This window comes from Eucyclogobius newberryi, unplaced genomic scaffold (assembly GCF_026437365.1).
Source record: "Eucyclogobius newberryi isolate DKJ021-1_F unplaced genomic scaffold, fEucNew1.0.hap1 SCAF_1, whole genome shotgun sequence".
In the NCBI taxonomy this organism is placed as follows: Eukaryota; Metazoa; Chordata; class Actinopteri; order Gobiiformes; family Gobiidae; genus Eucyclogobius; species Eucyclogobius newberryi.
In genome coordinates, this window is record NW_027315723.1 from 7,183,232 (window position 1) to 7,207,896 (window position 24,665).

General features: G+C 41.0%; 3 protein-coding genes across 6 annotated transcripts; 2 read left to right on the forward strand and 1 right to left on the reverse strand.

The window, feature by feature from the left end:
* Positions 1 to 396: 396 nt before the first annotated feature.
* Positions 397 to 7,320, reverse strand: LOC140366634 (uncharacterized). Of its 4 annotated transcripts, XR_011928085.1 has the most exons (10): positions 7,220 to 7,320; positions 6,189 to 6,387; positions 5,311 to 5,430; positions 4,979 to 5,211; positions 2,836 to 2,970; positions 2,528 to 2,715; positions 1,295 to 1,374; positions 1,016 to 1,099; positions 526 to 783; positions 416 to 476 (listed from the first exon to the last, which is right to left on the reverse strand). XR_011928085.1 is itself a non-coding variant. In XM_072453019.1 (9 exons), the coding sequence occupies exons 2-9, from the start codon at positions 6,370 to 6,372 to the stop codon at positions 632 to 634; spliced, it is 1,176 nt and encodes a 391-aa protein (XP_072309120.1). In that variant the 5' UTR covers positions 6,373 to 6,387; positions 7,220 to 7,320; the 3' UTR covers positions 398 to 631. The 4 variants fall into 4 exon arrangements, 3 of the variants coding, with proteins under 3 accessions (XP_072309207.1, XP_072309120.1, XP_072309133.1); XM_072453019.1 differs by having other exon boundaries at positions 398 to 783; XM_072453032.1 differs by having other exon boundaries at positions 398 to 783; positions 7,230 to 7,305.
* A 460-nt stretch (positions 7,321 to 7,780) lies between these two features.
* Positions 7,781 to 19,428, forward strand: setdb2 (SET domain bifurcated histone lysine methyltransferase 2). The gene is made up of 11 exons (XM_072453232.1): positions 7,781 to 7,956; positions 8,215 to 8,328; positions 9,826 to 9,912; positions 10,441 to 10,502; positions 11,485 to 11,730; positions 13,466 to 13,803; positions 14,601 to 14,815; positions 14,898 to 15,070; positions 16,719 to 16,901; positions 16,976 to 17,064; positions 19,156 to 19,428. Exons 1-11 carry the CDS (start codon positions 7,923 to 7,925, stop codon positions 19,343 to 19,345), a joined length of 1,731 nt encoding a protein of 576 aa, XP_072309333.1. The 5' UTR covers positions 7,781 to 7,922; the 3' UTR covers positions 19,346 to 19,428.
* Positions 19,429 to 20,083: 655 nt separating this feature from the next.
* Positions 20,084 to 23,959, forward strand: creg1 (cellular repressor of E1A-stimulated genes 1). Its single transcript, XM_072453356.1, has 5 exons — positions 20,084 to 20,383; positions 21,072 to 21,263; positions 22,359 to 22,478; positions 22,645 to 22,758; positions 22,856 to 23,959. Exons 1-5 carry the CDS (start codon positions 20,237 to 20,239, stop codon positions 22,949 to 22,951), a joined length of 669 nt encoding a protein of 222 aa, XP_072309457.1. The 5' UTR covers positions 20,084 to 20,236; the 3' UTR covers positions 22,952 to 23,959.
* Positions 23,960 to 24,665: the final 706 nt, after the last annotated feature.

Here is a 24,665-nt window from a genome sequence, read left to right on the forward strand (position 1 = left end):
GCAAAATGGGATTTTATGTTACTGTCTGTGCAGTATTTCAAATGTTCAAATGACGATAAATAAATAAACAGCTTTGTTTATTTAGCTATGTTCTTAACCCTTTACCTACCAAACAAACCAAAGACAGCCTTAATCAAGTCCTTACTTTCTGTAATAACCTGCAGATCGAAATCAGTCGAATGTTTTGTCAGATTCATATTTGTTTAAATGTTCATTCCCCCTTAACCAAACCAGAGCTAAAACTGGTTATAAGGATTAAAATCAGGGCCTAAACCAGGAATGCCATTTGGACTACACACTAAAATTCATACAAAAGATTTCAGACAAACAAAAGTTCTTTAATTAGATTTATCCATAATCTGAACATGGTTAATTGAATAAATATGAATGATATACAATCAGGCATGAATAAAAACACATGGAGTGAAGGAAAAGCAAAAATATACAGTAGTTATATGTAAACATGCACAACTTCACTCCTGGCAAGCAGCTTGGAGAAAAAAGATGTTGGGGCAATTGTTAAACTGAAAGGTTTAGTCCTGGTTCAGTGCAGGTCTAGTCCCGTTTTAGTCCGGTTTCAGTGCTGGTCCAGTCCTGGCTTGGTCCAGGTTCAGTCCCGGTTTAGCCAGGTTTAGTCCAGGTCCAGTCCCTGTAGGATCCTTGGTATCAGGTCCTGTGCGTCCTTCATGGCTCTGGTCCAGGTCTGGGGGAAGATCTGGTCTCTATGAGCGGCTGAGGCCCAGAGCAGAGCCCCGAGTCCCGCCCCGCGGCTGCAGTTCTCCCCTGAGGAACCGGAAACCAGGGTTAGAACCACATCTAGGTCTGGTTTATGGCAAAACATTTCAATGACATTACCTATCCACACAAAACAAAAACTGGCACAAAGTTCAGCCTCTTAATTCATAAATATTCTGTATCTTGAAGCCTTCAGTCACAATATTTCAACCTTTATTTCTTTAAAAATGTATTTTAAAAATCTCAATGTACAATAGAAATAATTGTTCAACATTCTGACCTCCGCAGTTGGTGTTGGCGAGGATGCCTCCTAAAGGATCGTCATGGAACTCATAAGCCAGGTGGAACAGACTGCTCAGGGCTCCTGCACACATACACACACACGCGCAGACGCACACGCACAGACACACAGGCACGCGCACAGACACACGCACAGACACACGCACAGACGCGCGCACACACACACACACACACACACACACACACACACACACAGAGTCAGGACTAATTACTAAAGCAGGAGTAAAGCAAAGCCCTGGTCTACAGGGTCCAAACTTACCTGAGCTGTAGCAGGCCAGGCCCAGTTCTCCCAGAGCTCTTTGATGGACCCTCAGTCTTTGCTCGGACCCAACCGGGAACCTGCACCAGACCAGGGTTAGTTCATGTTCAGACCTAGTTCTGGTTCAGTACTGGTTGAGTCTAGGCCTGCCACGATAATCATCGTCCAACAAATAATAGTCAATATTCATTCTGTGTACATTATGTTTGTAATCATAATTTTGGTTATTTTTTGTGGAACAATAAGATTTTAACTGTAGACAGGGCCGCTGCAAGTCATTTATGTGGCTTAAGCAGAAATGTCAATGGTGCCCCCAAGCTACTTGAGTAGGAACTGCAACACTATAGTCCTAGAGTTAGTTTTGAATTGATAAAGAACTAAAAACAGAGTATTCCTAGGCTATGCTCCCCTTTTAATTGTAAAAGGAAGTTATTTTGGAATGTTGTAATTGAAAAAATGTCCAGTATGTTTTATATACAGATTCCCCTGTGTCCACTGTTCTGTCTTAGTGGAATAAGAGCCCAAGACTCATGTGAAGAAATAGAAAATATTCTGTTTCTTGGTCTTGTATTAATATTAACGTAAGACAACAACAACAACAACAACAACAACAACAACAACAACAAATAGATTTCCAGGACCTATTTTCTATGGGACAAGCTGCTCTTCTTCTGGACATTGACCCAGAGATAAAATAGCTGGCCCATGGACAACAGCTAAACTCCACTTGGACCAAAAACGTGAAACAGAATGAGGGTTAATTTATTTGATTTGTAATTAGAAAATGTAATAAAAATAATAACAACAATAAAAAATATAATAATGTACTACATATGTATGTACTTGTGTGTATTCCATGAACCGTATATGTACTGTATGTTTATACAGTGAGGAAAGTAAGTTTTTGAACACCCAGCAATTTTGCAAGTTCACCCACTTAGAACTTATGGAGGGGTCTGACATTTTCATCGCAGGGGCAGTTCCACTTTCAGAGACAAAATAAAAATCTCTCCATTAATCTAAATTAATATCACCTATTTGAGCTCATTTGCTACATAAAGACACCTGTCCACCCACCAAATCAAGACCAAAGAGCTGTCAAAATTGTAGACCTCAACAAGGCTGGAAAGGGCTATGGGCAACTGGCAAGCAGCTTGGAGAAAAAAGATGTTGGGGCAATTGTTAAACTGAAAGGTTTAGTCCTGGTTTAGGGCTGATTCAGTTCTGGTTTACCTCTGGGCTTGTTTGCTGTATCTAACACTGGTTTCCCATTGGCCGAGAGCCTTCAGTGCATGTTCAGACTGCGCCTTCAGACAGGCTCCGCCCACAACGGCGTGCAGGGTTCTGGCAAACAGCGCCACCGTTTTGAGGGCATTAGGATGAGGGTGGGTTAGCGTAACCATCTCGACCGCCGCGCGCACCTGTGGACAAAAGATAGAGGCAGGTTCGGATCATGCACAATCTGCTCTAGACTGTCCATCACAGAGACAACAGCAAAGTCAACGCAACTACGGACCAGAGGCACTGAGGGAGAGACTCACCGCTGTCTCCTGATTAGCGGATGCAGCTAGTAGGACGAAGGGGAGGATCATGGGTAAGCAGCCGATGGCGTCAAGCTGTGAGTCCGCATAAGACTTCAACTTCCTCTGACTCCGAGCCTCTGCAAAACTCAGGATCTGGAACAGACAGAGAGCTGGTAATGCAATAATAATTAAAGCCGCAAGCAGCAATGATCGGCCCTCGCCACGCCGCCGCCGCTACGCCGCCACGCCGCAAACGCACCCCAATTGTCCTTTTATTACGCCTACTGCTGAATCTGTGACGCTGTCACATCTTCTCCCCTTTGTTTTACCATCAAAAAGCAATTTTATTTTGAATTCCTGGCAAAATGTGCGGCTTTGCCGCACAGAGACCGTGACTCTTTGAATAAAAATGTGGATAACTTTTGATGGTCCACTGCTGAAGATGAGTCCCACCAAATTTCAGGATAATAGGGCTAAAGCCCTAGGAGGAGTTCGTAAAAGTACGACATTTGGAAAAACTCCCAAGTCATGCTTAGCCATTTTTGAAGCAATATGGCCGATATTTGGTTGTGCGGACGGCGTTGCCGTAATAATATTTTCTACTTCTCTTGTCACCATCTACCTCTGCGCCAAATTTCATGATTCTACGATCAGATTTTTTTTGGGTCATTTCCTATCTCTCAATGCATTTTTGGTACATTTGGGGGCGCTGACGCGCCAATTTTTTTTATTTTAGAAAAGGGAAATAGCCAGAATGTAGAGAGGCACAATTTTTAGAGGTGTGCAAATTTTTGTGACTTTTCGTCAATGTTCACTGGGTGAAAAATAGGGGGGTTGGTCCCGAGAAGAAAGAAAGAAAGAAGAAAGAATAATATTCTGATGCGAAAACTATGTTTCCCATTTTTCAAATATCATAAACTATACATTTTCGGAAAGCACTCGCGCTTTCCTACCTCATGGTGTGGGTCCCTGGTCACTGACGGGTACTTTCGTTAATTTTGAGTGGGCTCCGCCCACTTTGTGTTTTTGGCCCTCTAAACAGTAATAATGTTCAATTTTTGCATTACATGCTTATATGCACAGAACATGCAAGAGATGGGGAACATATTCGTGAGCTACTTAGCGCAAATGAGTGCTTTATAAGGGGATGACGACCGCCAATGTAAAGTGCTCGTTTAGTGCGCACTTTTGCACGGGCTTCGCCCGTTTACAACGGTAATGTTCCATTTTCCTACTACTAATTAGTATGCACAGGGCGTGCGTGAGTGAAGGAGTGCGTTAGTGAGTGTTTGGAAGTGGGCGAGCGCTTCGTGCTCGATTTCGTGCGCACTATGTGCGCACTTTCGCAGCCGTGCTTCGCACGGCCTTACGAGATTAATAGGCCTCTCGCCAGCTTGTGGTGCTCAGGCCTAATAATCTTTCTACAGTGAAAAGATATGACTATGGTTTATGACTATGGAACATCACAACTTTATAAAGGACTATACCAGGACTGAACCAGGACTAAACTGCAGATGCGTAGATATAACTGATTTTACAGCTGGACTAATTGAACCTGGTTTATGCTGGGTTTCAGTTGTCCTAAAAGGTCAAAACTTAGACCTTGCAATTACATTTATTCAGAGTTTCTGTGTTCGCTTTTCCTCATTGTAGATCAAGCTAGAGGCAGATTTACAACTGCAGAAGCTCAGCGGCAGTGCAGGAGCAGGTTCACAGATAACAACAACTATAGAGAGCAACTACAGGGAAAATAACTGAAGTACACTCAAGGTTAACTGTCAAATATCAAACTTTATCAAAGCACAAAAAGCAGCCATGCTAGATTTTCTAACTCAAGTACTGAAATGTTTCCAGCGTTTCCAGGTAATGAATCCTGTTCCAAATTTCTAAGTGGGCAATCCGACCTCTGAGGATGATTGGAACGCAGCATAAAGCTCGGCCTCACAGTTTGTTGAGTCCCTGCTTAACTCTGATCTCTCTAGGCTCAGGATGTCGTTTTTCAGGTGTTTTAGGAAAGTAAGCCGTAGTGATAAGGGTTTTTAAATTGTTTTAAATGTATATATCAATCAGGTTATAAGTCAGCAATTTCCGCAATCAAGTTTGTAAAAGCTAATCCTTTTGCGTGAATATGGCTTAAGGGTTGATAACTTTAGCTCATTACCTGCTCAGGTGAAGTTGGTCTCTCCAGGCTCCAGTCCTTGAAGAAGTCCCGGTGCCAAGACTCGGCATAAGAGTCCCGATGAGACCCTGGAGTCGTCATGAAGTCCACGTAGTCCTTTAGAACTGCGCCCCGAGCCTCAGGACTAGAACAGTCCCTGAACTTGCCCTGGACCAGACTGAGTCCGGCCCGAAGAGAGACCAGCACGTTCAGAGTGTTGTCTCCCGCATTCAGACCTGAGACAGGACAGGGTCAGAACCAGGACAAAAGCAGAGCTAAATCACAACCAAACATGAGGAGAGCAGATCTAAACCAGGACTGAATCAGGACTACACCTTGGTGGTAGTGCACAGTTCCGCTCTGGTTCTTCCACAAGTGGAGCTTGTTGTGGAGGATTATGGTCCCAATGACGTCTGGTTCTTTCTGAGACCTGAAGGACATTCGACCACTGCCCGCTGGAAACACAAGACCGGGTCAGACTTGGGTTGGAACCAAGACTAAACAAGGTCTGTTTCTGACCAAGTTTAAAACAACACTAAGAACGATCCATATCAGGAACTATTGACCATTTAAAAGCTTTTACATTAAAACATGCTACATTTAAGAAGTGAAACATGATGTAATGTGAGTGATGTCAGAGCCTGGTTTAAAGATGTCAATGTATTTTACATGGTTGTTTATCTAATATGAGATTATTATAGACAATTCTGATCTGGCATGCTTGATAAAGGCAAAATTCATTATAATTAAATACTTACAGACATGTTGACCTCAAAATAGTTTATCAGGTGTTAAATGAGATGTTTTCAAGATTTAACTTAAAAATGTTTAAATGTTTACAGATCAAAGATTGGTATTGCATGTTAGATGTTGTTTGTTGAACTTGAAGCATCTGGGCATGTGCAGATGTAATTGTGATGTAATTTTGACGCAAATTCAGCACCTCAAATTGGGGAATCATATGCATAACAGGTAGTTCTGGAAACAGTTACAATCATTAACATTTAGATCTAATGTCAGTTAATTATTGAAAATGGTATGGTCTGATTAATAATTTTGCTTCCTGTTGCTTTCATTCTGGAAATTTAAACATTCTGATGAGTATTTTAAAGGGCCTATAGCACCAGACTAAACCAGAACGTGACCAGCACAATGCCAGGACTAATAAGGCAAGACTTGACCAGGACTAAACCAGGACTAAACAGGTTCTGACCGGCGTTGGACAGGTTCATGATGCTGGAGGGGTGAGTCTCTTTGGGGGCTCTGAAGTCCGAGATCCAGGTACCAAACTGGGATTTTATGTTGTCAACAGAATAGAACCAATGCACGGGCATCGCCATGGCATCACCCGCACACATGCCCCAGAAGGCAGAGCAAACCGAGCGAGTGAGGGACATCTTTGCGAGCTAGACCTGTGAGCCAATCAGAGGAGAGAAGAGCAGAGAAAAATGAAAGTAATTGTGACTGAACATTTATTGAAATAATGCACAAATGTAATATATTAAATAATTGAATCTCTTATTGCTAAATTTATTTTACACAGGCTCAGGACTAAAATTACAATTCTCTATATAGATGTTTTCCTCGATCTAATCCAACATCTGATAAAGTTAGATATATTCCTAAATACCGTATTTTCCGGACTATAAGTCACACCTTTTTTCATAGTTTTGGCGTAGTACTTGTATTCCAGAGCGACTTATATGTGATATTATTTGTTATTTTCACACTTGCAACCTTATTTCATACTTCTTCATATATACTGCAATTTATACTCAGGTGCAATTTATAGTCCGGAAAATACGGTAATCCTAAATCTGTGATCAAATGTGGTGGTGAGTTAAAGATTGATGTAAAGATGTCTACCTCAGTACACAATAAAGCCATTCTATTCTATTCTCAAACTGTGAAAAAGAGTGACAATTCCTAATCCTAAATCTGTGATAAAGACACAGTTATTCCTAATCCTAAACATGCAATAACCTACCTGTAATCAGATTATTATTATTTTAAATATATGATTAAGTCTTTATGTTTCTGCTCATTTAGTGATTTCACTGGCACTAGGAGCCTGGCATGTTTGCTGTGTTATTATTGTGATATTTTCTCTTTATTTTGAAATGCTGAGTCTGCGTCAATCACATTACGTCAAAAACACATTACGAACACTAAAATTAAACAAATCTCCCTAGTTTCCTCCAGTTACACATGTACATATAGAGTTGTAGATGTAAAATTGCTCACCTGATCGTACCTGTTGAGGTCCCGATCTTTGTTACACAACTTTTGTTTCAATCTTATAAAACACCGGAAGTTCAGACTGAGCAGACAGGAAATGAGCCCTGTGATGATTTTAGCTTCGTTTAAAAAAAAGAGATTAAAATCCTCCTTCATGTAAGCTGCATCCGACAGTGACACACGTTTCTTTAATTACAATAGGAACGTGTTTTACTTTTCACTTTGCTATTCAAATGCTACCTTCCCCCCCACAATAAAGTGTATGTTTTGCCCTGTGAATTGACTGGCAGGCGTAAACGTGACAAATAACCATATTGTAATATTATATATTGTAATTAAAGTTACAAGTAATATTGTATGTTTAATTGCTAGATTTATGCAAAGCAATGCCATTGGTTGCTGGCAATACTACATAAATGATAAGTTATGCCTTTTAAAAAAAAATCCTGTGAAAAATCGGCTCTCTGTGGTGTACGGAGGCCGCTGCGGGCCAAGCTCTGAATGGAGGATTTCTAATGTGGCTCGGTTTTTCTTTGTTTTGTTCCTTTTCCATACCTCCGTAAACGATTTTGTGCAAGCTTAATACACGATTTAGCTTGGAATTGTTTCTATAAACTGTAATTACGGGTTTAAGTCATTTTTGTTCATTTGAAATCCGGATTCTGTGACTGTTTAAGAGCCTTTAGCATCAGCTGCTAATATTAATAACATGGAGGAGGTTGATTCAGAACTGTCACAAATGGGTAAGAAATCTAAGTTTTATGAAACAGCCCCCAGATTTTAGGGTGCGGTCACACTTGCATATTCTCACATCAAAAATGGGACAAAACCCTGACAAGAAAACGGGCTTGAACAGGACCAAACCAAGTGTACATCAGGATAAATAACAACAAATGTAAATGCACCCTTAGTACTGGTTTTAGTTCTGGTTTGGACCTGATTTTAGACTTTGCTTAATCTTTATTTTTGATTCTTGTTTAACCCGAGTTGTCCCTGTCCAGACCGGGCCAGACTGTTTTGGTCCACTCAGGATGTGGACGTGGTCTTCTCTGAGATCCAGGTTCAGCTGAACCTGCTCCAAACCCGACTGAAGACCAGCCCGGCTTCAGAGAAAGGTGCACGACTTTAATTAAACATATATTTCATTATTATTTGTGAAGTTATATTAGGAATTAGAAACATGCACTTTTCAAACAACCACAACATGTTTAATAGCCTGCGCTATTATTGGTTTAAAAAAGGAACTGCAATCAGGCTGCACTAGCACAGATTCATGATAGGCTACAGGTGCTGTGTTTAGGCAGGTTTTGGAATGGATTTAGTGTAGGAACTGGCAACCTAAAAAAAAAGAAACTCATTTTAGGCTCATTCTGCTTTCTGATTGGATAATCGTCTTGAGAACCTAAACACCAAATTACAACATAAACAATGTTGGCATCATGTCCAATGTTTTTGTAACAAAGAATAAATAATTATTACAATTCTTAATGGTAAAATTATTTGTTAGGTTTATATATAAATTCTGATAAATTATGAATATCTGGGGACACATAGGTCAAGTTTATGAAATTTGAAATAAAAAACTTGCATATGGGGCATATTTTGACTGTGTGAGGGAAAGGAGTTGTATTACTTATACACTTCTAAAACTTTCCAGTTGTTTTTGTGAAAGAAGGCTGTATATCACTTACAAAAATATTCAACATTACCAAAAGCCAGTATTTTACACAAGTTTCAGTTTAATAACCTACATACAAATAAAGGGAATAAGGGTGGAAAGAATCAGAGTGAATAATGATGATGATAGAGCCGGGGGTAAATACACTATAACAAACATTAACCTTAAGCTTTTCTATTTACCCATCAGAATATTCAAAGTTCTGGAATGGAGGCAACTGGACACAATTAATAATTAAGTCTTGGTTACAGGTTTGAATTTCCAAAGTTAGCTTTTCTATTGCAAAGGATGGAAAAATACCTTCTAGCTTCAGAATGGTATTTGAGCTTCACAAAAAGTATATTTTTTGGTAAAGTATGTAATATATCTGAAGACAAAATTAAAAATTATTGTGGGCTCAAAAAAAGTGTCTGTCATACTCCCCTATTGAATAAACAAATTATGTAAAATTCAATCATAAGTATTTAAATTGGGCTCGGATCTCTCTCGCATGTATCCACAATAGTCCTGACCGAGCCTAGCACAAGGATCTCTAGATGAGGTTTTGCCCCTGCGGCATTGAGGGATGGGGCACATACAGAGGACGCGTGTTCGCTTACGAGAACAAGTGTACCTTAACCTTGGTCTGAGTGATTTTTGTTTGTCTGAATTTTCCAAATTTTGTGGTATTCTGAGCTTAATCCATTTTGCTCCATTCTTGAATTTAGAATGTTTTTGTTTACAAACTTTTAAAAGGTCAATTTTTTGTTGAGGCAATGAAAATCTCTGAGAATAACAAGAAACAAAGATTTTAGATATTTGAGTGTACATTTATGAATAATACAACTTTCCCGGCTTTTTCCTCATTATATTTTATTCTCATACTTAAAAAAGTCTAACTAAAATGCTCAAACTCATGAATAATGTGTCTTGACTTGGACTTGTGATTGTTCAGATCTGGTGCAGAGTCTGAAGCTGCTGGAGGCCCTTGATTGGCCGTCTGTGAACCCGCCCTCTGTCGTACAGGTGGTGATTGGCTCAGGTATGTCTCGCCTGTGTCAGTTTAAAGACTCATAATAAAACATCAATAAAAACATTGTCATTTATAGAAACAAGAAAACTTCCTGTTTTTTGTTTGGTTTTGTTTGAAAAACAAACAAAAAACTGCATTTATTATTTTTTATTATTTGTTTTTCATTATTTCAGTATTTTCTGTCTTGTTGAAGTGAGACCTGCAGGTGAAAAAAAATCATCAAAATAATGTATTTAATTTGTAAACAGTGCCAGTGCTAAATTTCTTACTTCATTTTGTTGACATATTAAATAGTTAAAACTTAATCAGGCATAGAATTTGATATCAACAAATCCTTATCAAGTTACAATGACCCCTATAAATCTTTGGATGGAAATTGCTTGGATTAGATAATAAAATGTCTTTAGGTACAGATTGAACCTATGTATTTGGGTTAAAGTTTATTGTGGAGAGGACAAACTAACCTTTTTTGCTGGGAGTGTCTCCCCTTAATGATATATATTTTTTAAACTTACACTCTGCCCTCTAACCCCACAGATGCTCCTCCTGCCCCGGACCTTCCAGCGCCCCCAGTGTACCAGGAACACTGCTGCAGCCAGGTCTGACTCAGGGAGGGCTTCTGACACACAAAGATCTAACCCTAACCCCAATTTAAAGGTTGAATAGAGGAGTTTTTGCCGATTTGAGAACTCGAGCGACTGTAGTTCTTTTTTTCTCACCTCCATCCTTCCCGTTCATTCCAAGAGGCTGCCTCCAATCAAACCTCGCGCAACAGCCCCGCTGCTACATGTGCGTTTCTTTATTAGCGTGACTTATTAGCAGTTTTCCGTCGCTTCTGAGCCAGCTTGGAACACAGTCTTTCTCTGTTGTCCCTCAGCCATTTTTGTACTTAGTGGTCCGAAGCGTGGAGATACACTAAAGGAACTTGCTGCTAGCTTTGCTAAACACACACCGGCATATTAACCACGCATGCGCAGCCAGGGAAACGTGCCACTATCCTGGGAACAAACCAGAACGAGCCTTCAGATGTGCGGTAGCACGCAGGGAACGATTGACATGTGGGAGAATAACTCGCGCCATGAGGAAATCCTCTATTCAACCTTTAAGTCAGAACTGAATTTGTATCATAATTTTATTGTCTTTGAAAGTCAAGATATAAATAATAACTGACCAATTGGGAGCCTTCTTTCTCAAGGTCTGCTTCTGCTCCGCTAGCAACAGCTTTAACTGATGGCAAGCATGACTTGTTGCTAAGTGGAAAAGGGCATGTACCTTCAACAACCTGATTGCTTATTGGTTCTTTGCTTGCCATGTAAAACTCTTATGGATTTCAAAATAGATTAGATGGCAACGGCTCCACATTATCCTCCTCGATTGGCTTCAATTGGCTGTCAAGCTGTACGGCGTCTCTACATTGATTTCAGACTACAGTCTACAGTCTGATATGACTAACTGTTAATAAACCTGGGCAAACAGATCAGTGCAGAGAAACATCAAGGCCTATTGACCATTTCATGTTTGGTGATTACCGCAGGTACCAGATTTTATACCAGTTTCTAATCTCTTGTCTCTCTGTTTTAGTCCTGTGTACCTACATTACCCAGCATGCCTCTGGCTCGGCTTTGGGCACTGAACCCTCTGAAGATTCCCCTGGTGTTCGGATTTTACCGTTCCAATTCTGGAGCCAACCAATCAGAGCAGGGCGTGGACCAGATGGACCAATCGGAGCAGAGTGTGGTGTACTTTGCGCCATGCGGGCTCCGCCTCTGTGACCCTGACGCTGTGATGGACTTCTTGCTTCAGACTCAGAACTTCCACCTCCTGCAGGTACCTGACCGGGTATAAGCCAGGTCTACACCCTCCTGGTTCAGTTCTGGATCACTTGTCTCATTCATTTATTTATTCATCAGGACAATGTTTAATTAAGCATAAAGGCAGATGCTTGTACCAGACTATAACAGAGTTTCCTGGTTTTCAGAGCAACAAGTGACAAGCCACACAACAACAAAATTTTAAAAATCTCATTAGTTGCTGTGTCGTTGCTGATTGAGCTCTAATGAAATGCACTTATAACAGCTTAACAGCTTTAAAACAATAACAGCCTGTATGAAGCTCAGAAGGCAAGCCCCCTCCCCCAAAAAATACAATATGCAACAGTCAAAATTTGCAAGCGGTTTAGAGAAAAAGTCAATGTAAATAAGCGGACTTAGGAATTCTGGACTGTAGCTTAACAGCTCATTTCCATAGTCCTTGGGGGGTGAGTTCATGGGGGGAGTGCTCAAAGTGCAGAATCTGATATTTTGTCATTTGAAGTCAACACAAACACAGTTATTTATATGTTCATCACATTTGCCAACGTCAACCTCCACTTTCTAAAGTTCACATATTAAATAATAAATGTTGGGTGCACGGTGGCAAAGGCGGTTAGTGCTCCCAAGAAGGAGATCCCGGCCCAGACCAACATCACATGATCTCTCTGGGTCTGCATGTTCTCCCCGTGTTACCGTGGGTTCTCTCTGGGTTCTCCGGCTTCCTCCCACCGTCCAAAGACATGCATGTGTTAGGCAAAATTGGTGACTCTAAATTAGCCCTAGTGAATGAATGTGAGTGAATGATTGTCTGTAATGTCTATGTCTCTGTGTTAACCCTGCGACGAGTTGGCCACTGTCCAGGGTGTACCCTGCCTAAGGCTCAAAGTCACTGGGATAGGCTCCAGTCACACGCGACCCCGAAAGGGAACAAGCAGTAGAAAATAGATGGAAAAAATTATAATAAATGTTTATTACAAGGTTATTAGCATGTATGCTAATTTCGTAACTAATCGCTAATGGTAAAAATCTATACAAAACACTTTAACATGAGATAATGTTTTCTAACAGGGCTTTGGTTTCCTCACATATGCGTCAGTAACCAAAACAGCCCTGTTTTTATGGTTTGTGATGTTTAATGCTACTGAGTATAATGCTAACCCCATAGCAAATGCACTAGGGCTAATTCCTGGAATGGTACGGGCTAATGGAACATAGCGTTTTGTTTACTCGAGGCGAGTCTACAGTTCAGCTTTTAAATCATCACTTTGCGATAGAACCGACAGATTCAAACTTACTCATAACGTCTAAAAAAAACACGTCACTTGGGTAGTGGTTCTCACCCTGGGGGTCGCGAAATGATTTCAGGGGGGGCTCAGATGTTATGGAGGGAAACTGAAAATGGATGCAATCGTCTTAAACAAGCCTCGACACGACAAGTGAATTAAAATGCAATGGGAAATGTAGAGTCTTATTTGTTGGCCGACCAAATTAATTTATCTAGACCCATGTCCTGAAACAAAATCAAACATGAAAAAATAATGCTCCTTTACCATTTTGAGCATACTGTTGAGAATCACCACTACTCTAGAAAAGTGTGTTATGTTGGTTAAGCTCATTAGTTAAACGGTCTTAAATGAGAATGCAGACAGTCAAATGCTGCTCTACATTTAGGGACGCTACTCGGCCGTACCGTATCATTTGTCAGATGAATTCAGTTATTTATACTATGTTCACGTCTTGTTCTGTTTCAGTTGGACCTGTTCTCCTTCAGCCCCTGTGTCTCTGTGGATCCCCTTTGTCCTGGTTCAGATCCTGTTCTAGAGCCTGGTCCGGTATCTTGTCTGGACCTGAGTCGGGGGCAGGAGCTGACACCTGTGGAGCTGTGTGTGAGCGAGGGACAGCGTCCCCCAGTGTTCAGATATCGGCGTGAGCGTTGGCCACGCGGCTGCTTCCTGTCGCGTACTCCAGACCTGTATACTGCCTTCTGCGACTGTAGGGGGCGCTGTGGCGCCGGGGCTTGTCCCTGTGTGGGCCTGGGCAAGGGGCCTGGGTACATGCACGGGCGTCTGCCAATGCCCAACCACAACGGGTACGATAAACGCTGTCTTGTCTCTTCTTAATAATAATGAGGATAAGTTATGGCAGGGGTTACCAAACTTTTCAGGCCGGGAGACCCAAGATAACTGTAACTAACTCAAGCAAAATGTCAAGCTATAAACCACTTAATTGTATTTATTTTAGTAGTTTATTGTGTTATTTGACCCAATTTCACTAAAACATACTGTTTTCAATTAAGAGAGATTAATTATTATTATTAGTACTGCATATTTTTCTTTACATAGGTCAGTTTGTTTTATGTATGTTTTTGTTGCTGTATGTTTAAAAATATAAATAGGGGAAAAAAACATTACAGCTTCATATCATCTTGCGACCTCCAGTTCCTCCGATTGGTCCCGACCTCCACTTTGGGAACCACTGCCTAATGGTACATTTAGACCGAGCCTTCATGCACAACTAAAGCACTGTGACGCACATGTACAGGCTATCTGACGCACTTATTTTTAGTGTTATGGTAATATACCCATTCTAACCAGAGAATGTGTTTGCTGTCAAAAACATTATAAAAGAACAAAAAACATGCATGACTTACCATTTAGAGCACAGCTTCTCAAACTTTTCTGGCTAAATAAATAAAAATAGATAAAAAATTATCCACGCCCCTATGTCTTTAAAGTTTAGATTCTGCTCCTGGATTTCCTCACAGAAGGCAATTTTATATAAAAACTACAGAGATTATTCTTGCTTTGATTGAGTTCTGCGAGTCCCGCCGAAAGGGAGTGGGTGAAGAATCTTGGTTGAAACAACAGTTTACAATTGTCACTGCAGAATCTTTGAGTGTGGACCCTGGTGCGGCTGTGACCCTGGTCTGTGTCAGAACCGAGTAGTCCAGAGGGGTCTGAGGGTCCGCCTTCAGGTCTACAGGACCAGTCTGAGTCCAGACCTGAAACAAGAACTGGACCAGAACCAGAGACCGGAGCTGGGCTGGGGCGTTCGCTGTAAAGATGACCTTGACCAGGGAACCTTCATCTGTGTCTACGCTGGTGAGTCCTGGTTTAGACCTGATTTAGAGCTGCTCTGAACCTGAGTCGGGGCACTTTATTCTAATCCTGTTTTTTTGTGAAGGTGTGGTCCTGCAGAAGAGTGACAGACAGCCTGAGGCCCCGCCCCTGAAGCAGAGGAGGGCGGAGCTGGCCTCAGACGATGAGGTGCAACTGGTCACCGAGTGGCTGCTGTCTGCTCCTGACGACTCAACCCACGTACCTGTGATCCAGAGAGGAAGTGAGGTCACAGCACAGGTGGAACCTCCTTCATTCAGTCTGTCTGTCTTTAGTTCTCAGTTTGAATGTAATTATATCAGAACATTTTAGCTCATGATCATCAAAGTTGGCCATTTTTATTTCTGTAGTCATAATTTACGCAGCTCTGCCCTGTTTAGTTATGTGTATTAAAGAACAAATATTAGGCATTATTTGTATTGTTATCAGCTTTTAAACATGCTCTTGTGTACCTTTAGTTTGGCGTATCATGTTTTCAAACTAAAATACCCCAAAAGTAAAAAACAAAAACAAAGTTACATTTGTATTTCTGCTGTTTCCCTGGGCACTTAATGTGTTTTTCATCTACTGGCTCATGAATAACTGGAAGATGGAAGATCGTAGATGCTAGAAAGCTATAACTTTGCTCACTCTGAATTGAGTTCTTAAAGTGCCACTAACACCCGAGGTAGAGCCTTCTTCAGCCAAAAGCAAAATCTGAAAAATGCTCCTTTTGTGGGCAGGTGGTTTGGGGGCAGGTGAAGAGGCGGACTCTAGCCCGGTGATTGACAGCAGCTGTCGACTGGAAACATTGCACGGTCGGACTGCCTAATCTGGATAGGAGCTGACGTTCACCCTATGCTAACATGCTAATAATAATGCTAGTGCCTCCACGACGTTCTCCGCTCGCTCGGACCCCTCTGTTCTCATCCCCCTCTGCGCCACATCCGACACAAGGGCGGGGCTCCCAGGGGGTCAGTCGTGACGTAGTTCAATTGCAAATTTCAAATGTAGTGGCTGCAGTTGAAACCAAAGAGGAAAATGCAGGCACAGCTTTTGGACCAAAAAGTTACCATATGCACTAAAATGACAAAATAAGGCCAGGGATGTGTATCTACTGGTATTTCTATTTTAGACCCATTTGCACAGTTAATCAGTTAAAAAAGTGGTTTAAAAATAATTCACGCTGATTGGTCAAATTGTAACAACAGCGAAAGCAGCAAGAAAAGAATCTAAATTTCTTCTGAAGTATGGCCGTTGGTGCCGCCATATTTGTTTTGATTTGGTTGTTTTGATTTCCTCCCAAACCACAATGCTGCTCTTTGATTGGCTCCAGTCCCGCCTGTGGGCTCTAAATGCCATGTGATTGGCCCGACCACTGGTGCGGACAGTAAACGAATCAGTGATTCTCAAGTGAACTTTCAAAAATTGCGAGAATTCATCTTGTTGTTGTACTGATTGTGATTACATGGGAGAAAATTCCAAGTACGGGTATGACGATGATTTATGCCAGACTCACCAGAAGATTCTCACAGCCACATCACAGATCAAGCAAGTCATTGAGTGTTTTTGACGCTCGGAGGGGAGTGGACTTTCTAAGATTCTTCAAACTAGTGTGACTGAAGCAAAATGCTTCTCTATGTATGTTTTTGATCAGGGAACCACGGTAAAACATTATTAAAATGGCATAATGTGTCTAAATATTTTTAACTGACTTGAAGCAAGTATTTATCAGGAAAATCAAACAAATCTCCAAAATGTGTTTTGTTGAATTGAAGTATGTTAATATAGGGTAGCAACTTCAGCGCTTGCCTCGCTGACAGGTGCAGCCTTAAAAACTGTGACAAATATGCACTATCCAGTGAAATGCAGAGGTCCTGAATTTAAATGTGACGTTTCTCTATTCCAGGAGCAGACATCGCCCCCATCTGGGCTCACAGGGTCAGAGCAAACTACAATGAACAAGACCAAAGTGACTCTGGATCGGACCCAGACCCAGGACCAGATGCAGGACCAGACCAGGACTTTTGGGTCAGAGGACTTTTACCTGATTGACGCCTGTAAAGAGGGAAATGTCAGCCGCTTCTTCAATGTAAGGACATACCTCGCACCTGTAGATCGCACCTGCTCCTCTGCTCCTGTTGTAATATTTGTGTTTTATTGCAGCACTCGTGTGACCCAACGCTCTTTGTACAAAACGTTTTCACCGATTCACACGACAAAAAATTCCCCAACATCGCCTTCTTTACCAAGAGGTAAAACAAGAACTAAAAGCAGGACCTAAACAGGACTTAAACTAGACTGGACCTCGGGCTATAGAAAATGGACTGAACCCTGAACTAAAGCAGGACTAAAACTGAACTAAAGCAGGACTAAAACTGAACTAAAGCAGGACTAAAACTGAACTAAAGCAGGACTAAAACTGAACTAAAGCAGGACTAAAACTGGACTGAACCCAGAGGTTTTTTTCAGTAAAGCCAGACTTTTTGACTCTTGACTGAGCATAAACAGGAGTTCAGGCGTAGTGTGTTTCACCAGTCTCACTCAGAACTTTCCCAGTCAGTCTTATGCAGCTTTCAGTTATGCTGCTTCCATGTGCTTGTTGAGCAGTTCAGATTGGAGATCAGTCAACCAAGGCATGCTCTTGGTTGATCAGTCAACCAAGAGCATGCCTTACCCAACGCTTTGTCCACGCTTTTTTTACTTGTAGAAATGTAAGACTTTGAAAAAATATACATTATTATTAATAAAGAGTGAGCTATTTGTAGTAAAATATAATCCTACATTGTGCAATATTTAAATATTAAGCAAATTTGAGTATATATTGTTAAAAATTCACATTGTAATGGTAAAATTCTATTTGAGAAGAGAGTAGTCTCTAGTAAATCTCTGCCGTTGCACTCTGTTGCGCTTGAACATTATAGGCCTTTTGACGTTTTAAACTTTTATTTTCTGCATCCGTTTAAGCCTAAATTATCGTGGATTCCTACATTGGCAGCACAGTTTAAAAACAAATAAACAACACAAATCCACCTAAACTCTTTGCATTTTATGACTATGTGAATAAAACGCAAATAAACATTGTACGTCCCATTGTAGCAATTCGTGGGTTTTCGTTTGACCCGCGGGTCGGATTGGGGCTGGTCATATCTCTCGTTTCGTTGCATCGCGTCCAAATTCAGTTCCTCATTAGACTCGTTTCTCCATGAATTTTAGTGGGTTTGTTGACATCTAGAGAATATGTCTGTGCTGTCTCCATTGTCTATGATCTCTGTGTGAGCAGATTTACCTGTGTCTGCCTCCACATGGCTCTGCTCCAGCGGCTGCACTGAAAGAAAGGGAGGATGCGAAGGAAAGACGCAAACTCCCTGTTCATTTTAATTGATCATTTGTTGTCGCTGATTCCTTTGTTAAAATGTCTCATCATCATCTCAGCTGCAGATCCTAGTGTTGCCAGTTAAGAGCTTTCAGGTGCTTCTTCAGACCGACTAAAAATTGTAGTCCAAATTAAGCTACCTTGCAAAATTGCAGGACCCGCACATCACTACAGTGCTGCAGCTACACGCCACGTGTGACGGAGCATTAATGACCGTAATGTAAGAAAAGTTGGCATTAAAACACTACTCCCTAAACTTATACATACTAAATTATATTGCTTATAACTGTACATTTGCAATCAATTAGTTTGGTGTTTTGCAAATAATAAAAGGGACATGTGTTTTTAATGCTGAAAGGGAAGGTCCCTGCTTCTTGACCTAATCAACCAATTAAAATTTTGGTCGGCCAAGACATCACAGTCTAATTAGTCAACTAAGCGACCTAAAGCTGTCAGCCTTACCTTATTTCCTCGTATATGATCGTGATTATAATTGAGAGTTCCTAATGTATGGGGAAACATTCTGCCCTTTTCTTCTCTATTGTTCTGATTGGTTGGTTTGTGCAAACATCATCCCCTGCTCTGTAAATGCGCACAGATTCAGTCAGAAAATCTTGTGTTGTGAACCCATTTTGTGTACGAATTATCCAGAAACACTCATGTCTGGATTAGTCTCTCTGGGTAAGAAAAATGTATGTAGGCTTGGTTCATCCAGCTTCAAAGTACAGGCCTCTAGACTAAAGCAGAACCGATGGTGCTTTCATGTGGTGTTTGATTGGTGGAAGACAAAATAGAGTTAATAACGAATAAGATAGATTGTAATATATTTGCCAAGGAAAATCTCCCATTCGAACTGCCCGAGAAGCGCATGAAAGCAGCATAAAACCAGGACTAAACTGTGACTAAACAAATAACTCAGTTGAGACTAAAGTAAGACTAAACCAGATCTAAAGTATTTTTTTCTCCACAGCGCTCTGAAGGCAGGTACAGAACTCACCTGGGACTATAACCCCACCTCCTCTCAGGAAGTAAACGGTAGCGGACAGGAAATGGAGACTGGGATCCAGGAAGTGCCGTGTCTATGCCGCAGCGCCACGTGCCAGGAGCGGTTCTATGTCTCTGAGCTGAAGAAATCAGAGCATTTTAATCATACAAACTAAAAAATAGAATAAAATACAGTTTATTTTTCTACATGTGACAGAACGGTTTCATTTTGTAATAAAACTAAATACAATACAGAACTGCTTGTCTTAATTTAATTTTGCTTTTTGAATTGAAAATCAAATTAACCAATCTACACGAACCCGGCAGGTACTACTTACTGTAAGAAGAAAATGGATCTTGCGAAAACTCCATCCAATATAAATCTATGTAGGCAAGTGGATTGAGTAAAAAATAATTTGCATTCTATGTACTTTCATCAAGTTTGTTTTATATTTAAGTTAATGTATGTTAGCCTTTAGCTTTGGGACAAAAACACAAAAGGGTGACATATTTACTTGGTATGTAAAGGTCTTAACATTCTGCCTGTAATCATCCCTCTGTAACTCTGCTTTGTGTTAATTAATGATTGAGTTATTTGAGCGAAACTCCGCTAATTATCCACGAGGAATGAATGGAGCAGGAGGTTTAGCGCCACCTCATGGCCAAATAGGAAATTGGCGCAGTTCACATTTCATAACACTCTTATTTTGAAGTCATCTTTGTTTATTTCCGGTGCCCCTGCTATGGCTAAAGTTAAAGATAATCTCTATGATACTCGTCTGTGTCCGGCTCTTTACCGACTCCTCCCTAGACTGTGAGTTCTGTGTCCGGCTTTAGTCTTGTCCCCGGCTTCAGTCCTGTCCCCGGCTTCAGTCCTCTTCTCCGCTCTCCGGCGCTCTTAAGTCCTTTTACATTGAAAGTGTGATGTGTGCTTATCTGCTTCCCGTGTCTTATCAGGAGGACACATGTGGGACTTGTTTACGTCTCTCTCCGCGTTTGGACACTGGTCTTTCTGACCTCCGGCGGCGGTTCTTTTCACCGACTCGTCCTCAGACTCGCAGCGGATCATGAGTGCTCCTGTCCGCCCTCGGCTCGCGCTGCTGCTCGGGGTTTTGTGTTGGTTCTGCTCCGGATCATGGGTGTCCTCTGTCCCCTCTGTCCCCTCTGTCCCCTCTGTCCCCTCTTGCAGGCTCCAGATCCCCCCTCACCAAGAGGTTTGGATTTAAATATTTTGAATTCTAGAAATATTTCGTTTCGTTAGTTGATTTGGTAAATGTTTTGTTGTGTTCATTGCAAGTGTGTAACTTGCTCGAGGTGGAACGTCATCTGCAAAGTTCCAAAACAAATGTTAAAACCAGACTTCAGAATATTGTACAGGAGTTTTATGTGGATGTTAAACATTAAAAGGTGAGCACTGTACCTTTTAATGTGTTTAGCACGTTTATGGGGAGTTGTTGTTTACCACAGAAAAAGTGTGTTTATAATATATTTGGCTTACTGCTACCACTAGGTGTTGATAAAACATAATTGCGAAAGACGTAACATTATCATTTCCTTGCAAATCAACCATTCCTCAATCAACAGTTTGTACTCCAGACCTATAAATGAAAAAATATGGCTAACATTTTTAAAAGTCGAATTGGTCTTTTATATGCATTCCATCTGGACTGTTTTCATTTCTGTAAATCAGAATTTTAGTGAAATTGGTTCAGCATTGAAAAGGGAATTCTCAAGAGTTCAAACAAATGCTACTGTTTGTTAGTCCGTTCTTCCAACAGCAGCTTTACTTCTCCTTATGTTTGCCAAAATAATATAGGCCACATTTGAAATCAGATTTTTCTCTTTATACCTTGTACCACTTACCACAGTAAATCATGAATGTTCTGCTTTGTCCTTGCACAGGTGGCTCGTGTGGCCCGCTTTGTGGCCCACCTGTGTGACTGGGCCACTCTGGCCACCGTCTCCAGTCGGGTTCCGGTTGTGGGGCAGCCATTTTCAAATGTGTTTTCCATCAGCGACGGACCCAGTGACCAGAGCTCCGGGGTCCCATACCTCTACCTGACCCCAATGGAGATCTCTGTGCAGGACCTGCAGGTGAGACCAGGACCGAACCAGGACCGAACCTGGACCGAACCTGGACCGACCCTGGACCGACCCAGGACCGAACCAGGACTTGTTCCTTTTTTGTTCAGCTGCTTTTTCTTTTTCTGTTTTTTTTTAAACCAATACACAATATTCAGTTTGCACATACATCATGTACATCAGAAATCATATTGTTTATAGTGAAGGAAAAGGAGGCACTGGAGGGGCTTTTGTATGAACCAGTCTTGAATTGGAGTTGTGATGTTAGTTTGTGTAAATATAATCGTGTTGATGGGTGTTTGAAGGGTTTGCCAAGGCATTTAAATGAAAAGTAAAGGGATAAATACTATCGCTATTGTTAATAGCTATTGCTGTTGATGAGTTTGTATTCTCTGAACTGTTTTAATAAGCAGCGGTTCTGAACACTAACGGCCTATGATTCATACTTCATAAGAAGTTTGTTTGTTTGTTTGTTTATTTGTGCATCTCGGGCTGTAAGAACAAAACGCTCTTTGTTTGGCAGTTCTCGTGGCTTGTTTTTAACACGTTAGCTGAGCAGAACTTTACTCTGTCCATCGACTTTGCTCTGTATGTTTAAATGCTCTATGGTCAGTGATAATCTTCATAGCAATAGCAAGGAAATCACAGGGCTCGTGGTCTAGAGGAGTCGGGCTGCGGCGCTTTCATTGAAGTCTGAATATGTGAGTTAAATGAATGTTCTTGTTCTTGTTCTCGCATCTCTAGGTAAATGAACACGAGAATCACAAAGCATTAAAAGTACTGAGTGCAGTTCAGACCTCACAGCTCTGTGGAGGAGGCGGCGGTAGTGTCCTTTTTCCCTGAATGCCATAGGCTTTCTCTTAAATAGAGAGTTAATTATCACATGAACTTACAAGTGCAGCCTGTCTAATCTGCTTCAGCTTTTATGAAGGTTTCTAAAAAAGCTTATGTCACAGCGACTCAGCATTTCTCTGCTCACATGATCACATGGTATGATCTCGTGGTACAATGACATACACAATAGCTAGGCAGGTGAACCCGGATTTGACTCTTGCCTGCTGATGAATTATTATGTCATTCAAATGAGATTTTCTGTGATATTTTCAGGTAAATCCGGTGTCGTCCATGTCCATGTCTTTGGCTCAGACCGACTTCTGCAGAGATGCTGGGTACGACCCTCAGAGCCCCCTGTGTGCTCACATTATATTCTCTGGAGCCGTGATACAGGTACAAATACTACTATTATTATCATTTCCTTAACGACTGTTACACTCACTAGGCTCCTACAGTGTACTCAAGTCTAGTCCTGGTCTTAGTGCCGGTCTAGACATGGTTTAGTCATAGTTTTATCCATGGTTTAGTCCTGGTTCTGACCCGGTCTCTGGTCTTTTAGATTAATGGATCAGAGGCAAACTTTGCCAAAAAAGCCCTATTCAGTCGACACCCGGAGATGATGGACTGGCCCTCCGACCACGGCTGGTTCTTCGCCAAGTTCAACATCACCCTGGTAAGACCCACATTGACCGGCTTTGACCTGGCTTAGACTGGTTCTGGTTTAGTCCTGTTTTAGACCCAGTTTAGACCTGTTTCTGGTCTTGTTTCAGGTCTGGGTGCTGGATTACTTCGGGGGGGTGAAGACAGTGAGTCCAGAGGAATATTTCAAAGCATCTCCGGTGCCCAACAGGAATTACTGGCCCTGACCAGGAAGTGCAGGGGGATTATGGGAAATGCTCTTCAGCCAACCTCCAGCACTTTAAATTTCTGAATTTCTGAATTTTTGACTTTTGACTTTTAGAATATTATACATTTTTGGAATGTTTTTAACTTGTTTGTCTTTCATTTTTGGGTAAATGTCCCCTAATTTAACAGCTAACAACAGCTACAAGTAATAAATGTAATTTAAAAATACCTTTAAGAAGATTTATGCTTTTGTTTGCTCTGATCTAAACTCGACGTCACCTGTGGATCAATATATAGTATTTTTGACATTTTGAATTACAACATTGATCTAAAACTACTCAATAAAAGAAAAGTCCGCTGACTTCCAGTTGAAAACTGCAGTGTAGATGTTCTTGTCTCATTTGATAGATACATACTTTATTGATCCTGAGGGATTTGTAGTGTGGCCTGTTGCTCACTTTCACACGTCACACATGAAGAAAACCTCATTTTAAAGACTTTTAAAAGTGGAAGTTGACACATGCCACAAAATTGTAACTACACAAATAGTTAATTTAAATACTTTGGAGTTAATAATGTGCTAGGGTTTAAAGGCACTGAATGAAGCCACTGTCTAAGACAGCCTTCTCCTTCTCCCTGAGGTGGCTGCATTATACAGTGTGATCGCACGAGACTCAAAAAAGAGTTCCTCAGCCTTTCTGTGGAGCAGCTCAGTGAGAGGAGTCTTGTATGTCATCATGAACAACACAGAGCAGCAGATCACTGTAGATGCCTCCGATCCTGTTGAATGCTACATGCTTCATAGATCAGAGTATTCCAGAGCAGTGGGCATGTTTGGGGCTTCGGTGCGAAGGGTGATAGTCGGAGCAATGATCTCTTGAATGTAGAAGAATACTACTCAAACATGTATGAATCACTCCAAATTCATCTTGGAGAGGGTGAATTAGAAGGGAAAGGGATTATAATAAGTGTTTGGTTGTGCTGATTTTGTGCTGATTGTATTTTCTTAAATAAAATTATGCATTTTAGTTTGTTTCCGTGTTTTAATGGGACAGGTTTATTCTCAGCGTTTTCAGCCTAGTTTCTACCTGAAATGATATAAAACAGACCCTAATTCAACACTAAAGGTCTAGAAAAGATCCTTTTCCTGTAATGTCATAACTGGAGGCACTGCTCTGAGGCTCTGTTACTCAAGTTAGACTTTAATTTGAGCTTTAGCACTATCTGACCATGAAGAACTGATTTGGGTTGATTCACATTACATCACAGATACATGTAAGCATTAGTCAACAGTTAAATAGTTATATACTATTATATTATATATAATTGTATATTCCAAGAGTCAATTTGGTCGAACAAATCTCAAAGATTTAGTTTTGTTAAAATACCAACTTCAGCGCTTGTGCCAAAGTATAAAAAACTATGACAAAATGGCCAATGACACCATCTAAAACATCAGCCTGTATTGATAATGTAGGCATGTGTCGCCATGGTAACGGCGGACCCCCGGTGACATACTGTACGTATACATAATTACATATACCCCACACATGCTCTGTCACATGTAGAATCTACTTCATATTTAAGAATCACCAGAATCTCTTTGAGTCTAAACTATTTTTAGTCGTTTGTTTATCGTCATTTTATCCGGTATAGCTTTTGTTCAGTTTATTAGTTTTAATTGTTATACTCCTTAATTTTGTGTAAATGTTTCATACACTCAAGTACAGTGTC

Excerpts from the sequence above, each read along its gene's own strand:
- creg1 (XM_072453356.1), top strand. The coding sequence starts at position 20,237 with ATGAGTGCTCCTGTCCGCCCTCGGCTCGCGCTGCTGCTCGGGGTTTTG. Across the intron at positions 20,384-21,071 it reads AGATCCCCCCTCACCAAGAG|GTGGCTCGTGTGGCCCGCTT; the intron begins GTTTGGATTTAA and ends GTCCTTGCACAG. Across the intron at positions 21,264-22,358 it reads TCTCTGTGCAGGACCTGCAG|GTAAATCCGGTGTCGTCCAT; the intron begins GTGAGACCAGGA and ends TGATATTTTCAG.
- LOC140366634 (XM_072453019.1), bottom strand. The coding sequence starts at position 6,372 with ATGTCCCTCACTCGCTCGGTTTGCTCTGCCTTCTGGGGCATGTGTGCG. Across the intron at positions 5,212-5,310 it reads AACTGTGCACTACCACCAAG|GTCTGAATGCGGGAGACAAC; the intron begins GTGTAGTCCTGA and ends GTCCTGTCTCAG. Across the intron at positions 1,375-2,527 it reads TACAGCAAACAAGCCCAGAG|GTTCCCGGTTGGGTCCGAGC; the intron begins GTAAACCAGAAC and ends GGTCTGGTGCAG.
- setdb2 (XM_072453232.1), top strand. The coding sequence starts at position 7,923 with ATGGAGGAGGTTGATTCAGAACTGTCACAAATGG. Across the intron at positions 7,957-8,214 it reads TTCAGAACTGTCACAAATGG|ACCGGGCCAGACTGTTTTGG; the intron begins GTAAGAAATCTA and ends GTCCCTGTCCAG. Across the intron at positions 9,913-10,440 it reads ACAGGTGGTGATTGGCTCAG|ATGCTCCTCCTGCCCCGGAC; the intron begins GTATGTCTCGCC and ends CTAACCCCACAG.